The sequence below is a fragment of the Lygodium microphyllum genome, chromosome 27 (assembly GCF_053477565.2).
Source record: "Lygodium microphyllum isolate KBCC chromosome 27, Lygodium_microphyllum_v1.1.10, whole genome shotgun sequence".
Taxonomy (NCBI): domain Eukaryota; kingdom Viridiplantae; phylum Streptophyta; class Polypodiopsida; order Schizaeales; family Lygodiaceae; genus Lygodium; species Lygodium microphyllum.
Window position 1 is genome coordinate 85,099,985 of NC_141161.1, and position 3,673 is coordinate 85,103,657.

Below are 3,673 nucleotides of genomic sequence, written 5' to 3' on the forward strand. Positions count from 1 at the left end.
AAGATTTGCTTGCTCTTTCGAGCTCAATAGCGTAATGCTTGCCACTTTTGCCCTAGTTTCATCACCTACTTCCAAGTCTATGAGCTCATAAGGTCATGCTATTAAGATGAACATAGTATCTACGTGTTGTAAACACATGAAGATTGACACCACTTTTTGCTGACTTTGGCGGCCAGAGAATGCTTTAGTAGCTTGGGATTGATTAATCCCACTCAGGGGGTTGGTTGAGCTTTTGATTATCGAAGCTTTGGTGGTGGGGGAGCGGGGTTCCACATTCCGTATGTGCGGCCCACCCCTAACCAAAGTTATAACATTCACACAAACGAAGCCGTTTATACTTGCATTAATCCGGGCCTTACCGTCGATTGCCCGGCAGCTTGGCCGGGCCGCCGAGCACGCCACGCCTGGCCCTTAGGAAGTCGAAAAACTGCCAAGAAGATGATGCGGGCGGGTAGTTATGGTCAATAAGGGGGGGAGCAAAAAAGAGAAGGGAATGTATTACGTAGGGGGGCGGTGGTGGTGCAGAGGTTTTATTAATAACTGTCAAGAGCAAGTAGGGAGCAGCTAGATCATCGGCAACGTCCACGTAAAGGAGATGACGTTGTATCGTCTGGTGGCGACGGTAGGGTCGGAGGCGCCGAGGACCACGTCGTCGTGCGTCAATGCGGGGGATCATCCGGCGGATGGAGAGCAGGAGGTGCTGACGGTGCTGGGGGGGAAGGCGTCGTGCCGGCGCAAGTTCGTGATCAACGTGCACTTGCTGGACGAGGACGACAACCTGGTGGGCAACGAGGATCTGTCCGTGGTGGCGACGGTGGCGTATGCCCATGACCGCAGCCCCATCGTCCAGCAGGACGCGGCCACCGATACCAGTAACAATAGCAGCCTGTTCCTGGCGGAGCCCCCCCTCCTCACCACCTTCAACGGCGTCGAGTACCCCTCCCACGACCGCCCCACTCGCCTCGTCGCCGGCAAGGCCTCCTTCAAGCTCGCCATCTCCCTCCTCTCCTCCAAATACGACAACCGCCTCTTCTGTATCTGCTTCACCCCCACCGCCTCCGACGGCTCACCCGCCAACGCTGCCACTCTCTCGTGCCAGCCTTGCTATTCCAAGCCCATCCGCAGCATCTCTCGCAAACGATCCTCCACCCAGCCCAATAATTCCAGCGCTAACAATTCCTCTCACCATCACCACCACCATCAGCCTCATCCTCATCCTCATAACATCAATCATCATCAGCATCATCATCACCAGCAGCAGCAGCAGTCCCAGCAGCATAACTCTCTCCAGCCTCACAGTACGCCTGGCAACATTAATATCAACGGCGACAATAATATCAACCACCTGCACCATCTTACCCACCACTCGAGTGCGTCGCACTTGCCAAAAATCAAGTCGCCCCCCGAGGATCATCTGACTAGCGCCGCTGAGGAAGTCGACAAGTTCTTCCGTGCCTCTGCCACCACCTCCGCCAGTAGCGAAGAGGAAACTGAGGATCACGATACAGCTAACGGCGCCATCTCTCAACAACCAGATCATTTTCCCCCTATAAAAAACGCCGCGCCTCCCACCCTAGACTTCGATTCCTCTGATCAGAACTCTCCGCAGACCGATGGTAGCTTGCGTTACATCTCCAGCAACGACTACAAGCAAGAGGCGCATCTCCTCCCTCGAGAGTCCATCTACGGATCATCAGCAGATGAGTCTCCATGTGCATTGATAACCACCTCCACCAATATTGGTCCTCATGAAAACCTCTGCGCTAGATCTGTGCATTCTGCAGAAGCCCTCCCGACATTCATCCTGCATTCCCAACAGCAGCAGCACCATCATCATCATCATCCTTCGACCATTGTCAGTGTTATGGATGGAACAGGACCGGTCTCTCCCTCCAGCTTCTTCGTCAATGGTGGTGCTGGAATAAGTAGCAAGTTGCAGATGGATGCTAGTCGAAATAGCGGCCGTTTCTCTCCTCATACTCTGATTTCTAGATCGGAATCGACAAGTCCAATCTCGGGGATTCTATGCACATCAGATGGCAGCATGGAACACGAGGCATTCTCACAGCCATCTCCCTCGGGACTGACACAGAGGCCGCTCTCTGCTCCTCACCCTGGGAGCCAGTGTAAGAGAACATATCATTCGAACAAGAAGTTTTAGTTGACGGTTTCACATTCAGAACGAATTACAGGAATCACAAGAAGTTTTAAACAAATCTTACTATGATTTCCATATTATCAATCACAATAGCGTCTTGAGCTTCTACTCAGGAGGGAGGGATCGCATACCTAGCTAAGTGTGTCTGGGGCAGTGAGTTACCGGCCGAGCCATGCCCCCAGTCGCACTTAGCTAGGTAAGTGGTGCCTCGTGAGCAAGAGCTCATCACGTTGAACACTATGGAGGACGTCAATCCCTGCCCCCAACCCCACCTAGCTCCCAATGTGGTGCTCCCAAGCAGAAGCTCATGATGTTGAACATTAGGGAAAAGCAAGAGGAAAATGGTCTAAAACTTCTTGTGAATTAAAATGGTGATGTGCCATGAACTACATTGAACTTAAACTTTCCTCATTAATTAATGAAGCTTGCGAATTGCAGTGAGCAGTCCTTTCCGGCCATATGTAAGCTCGAGGGTGTCCGCAGGAGCTGCAGAGCCATTCCGCAATGGCAGCAGTAATACAGCTACTCAGCTACACTCGTTAAGAAGACACAGTGGCAGCCCGGTAGAAATCGATCATCAAATCGGCCAACAGCTGCAACACAATGCCGCCATGCCGGACGTAGTGGTTAATGGTCGGCCTCTTAATATTGATAACACGTCCGCGCTTGTGCAAGCAGGTGCACCGGCGGGCGCGGCCAGTAATCAGCAGTCAAGCTTAGATGCCGTGCTGCAGAGGTTCCTAGCAGAGGCCACAAGCGCTTGCAGTCACCATGCAGCCGGGACGGCCACAGGACTCTCGACTAGCGTGACCGACCACAACAACTGGAGCAGCAATAACTGCATGATTAATAGCTTCGAGGACGAGGAACAGTCCCTTCTGTCCATGGAAGTAGCCTTGCAGCAGGCTATGAGGGAGGTCGAGAAGAAGAAAGAGGAGCTCCGCAGCAAGAGGCGCCGTCTTCAACTTGTGGAGGACGAGGCTCGCATTCATAACATAGTGTTCCAGTCCTCCTCTTGGGTTGAAAGCTTAAGCAGCAGATTCAACCTTTGAAAGTTTCACGTGAATGCAGCGGAGTATTCTTTCACCTTCGAGTGGAAAATAAGAACTTCCCTTCTTATAGATCCCTCTTGGCTATTAATCGACAATTTTTATTGGGCCTTGTACCAACCAAGACTAACCCTAAACTGCTCAAAAACATGACAACATGTAATAAATCACATTTTTGGAAGAAGCAATTTGCTTCAAAAGATGAAGTAGGGATTTCTATATAGATAACAGCCCTTGGGCCTTGTCCCTTCTATCCTCCAAAAGTAATCATTAATTGAAGTTGAACATTAAGATCCAAATTTACACTTCTAAATTTGAAAGGGTTGCTCACCAAGAGACTTATGTTTTATATTGCATAAATCTTAGTTTACTCTCAAGTAAAGGTTTGCAAATGGTGTAATTGTGTAAAATAGAAGTATAGCATTCAAAAGTGTTAGCAAATACACAAGTGAGATTCTTGAGCATA

General features: G+C 50.4%; 1 protein-coding gene across 1 annotated transcript; it reads left to right on the forward strand.

Moving 5' to 3' along the window:
- The first annotated feature begins 522 nt into the window (after window positions 1–522).
- LOC148012551 (uncharacterized) lies at window positions 523–3,461 on the forward strand. The gene is made up of 2 exons (XM_087669233.1): window positions 523–2,126; window positions 2,597–3,461. Exons 1-2 carry the CDS (start codon window positions 596–598, stop codon window positions 3,208–3,210), a joined length of 2,145 nt encoding a protein of 714 aa, XP_087525359.1. The 5' UTR covers window positions 523–595; the 3' UTR covers window positions 3,211–3,461.
- Window positions 3,462–3,673: the final 212 nt, after the last annotated feature.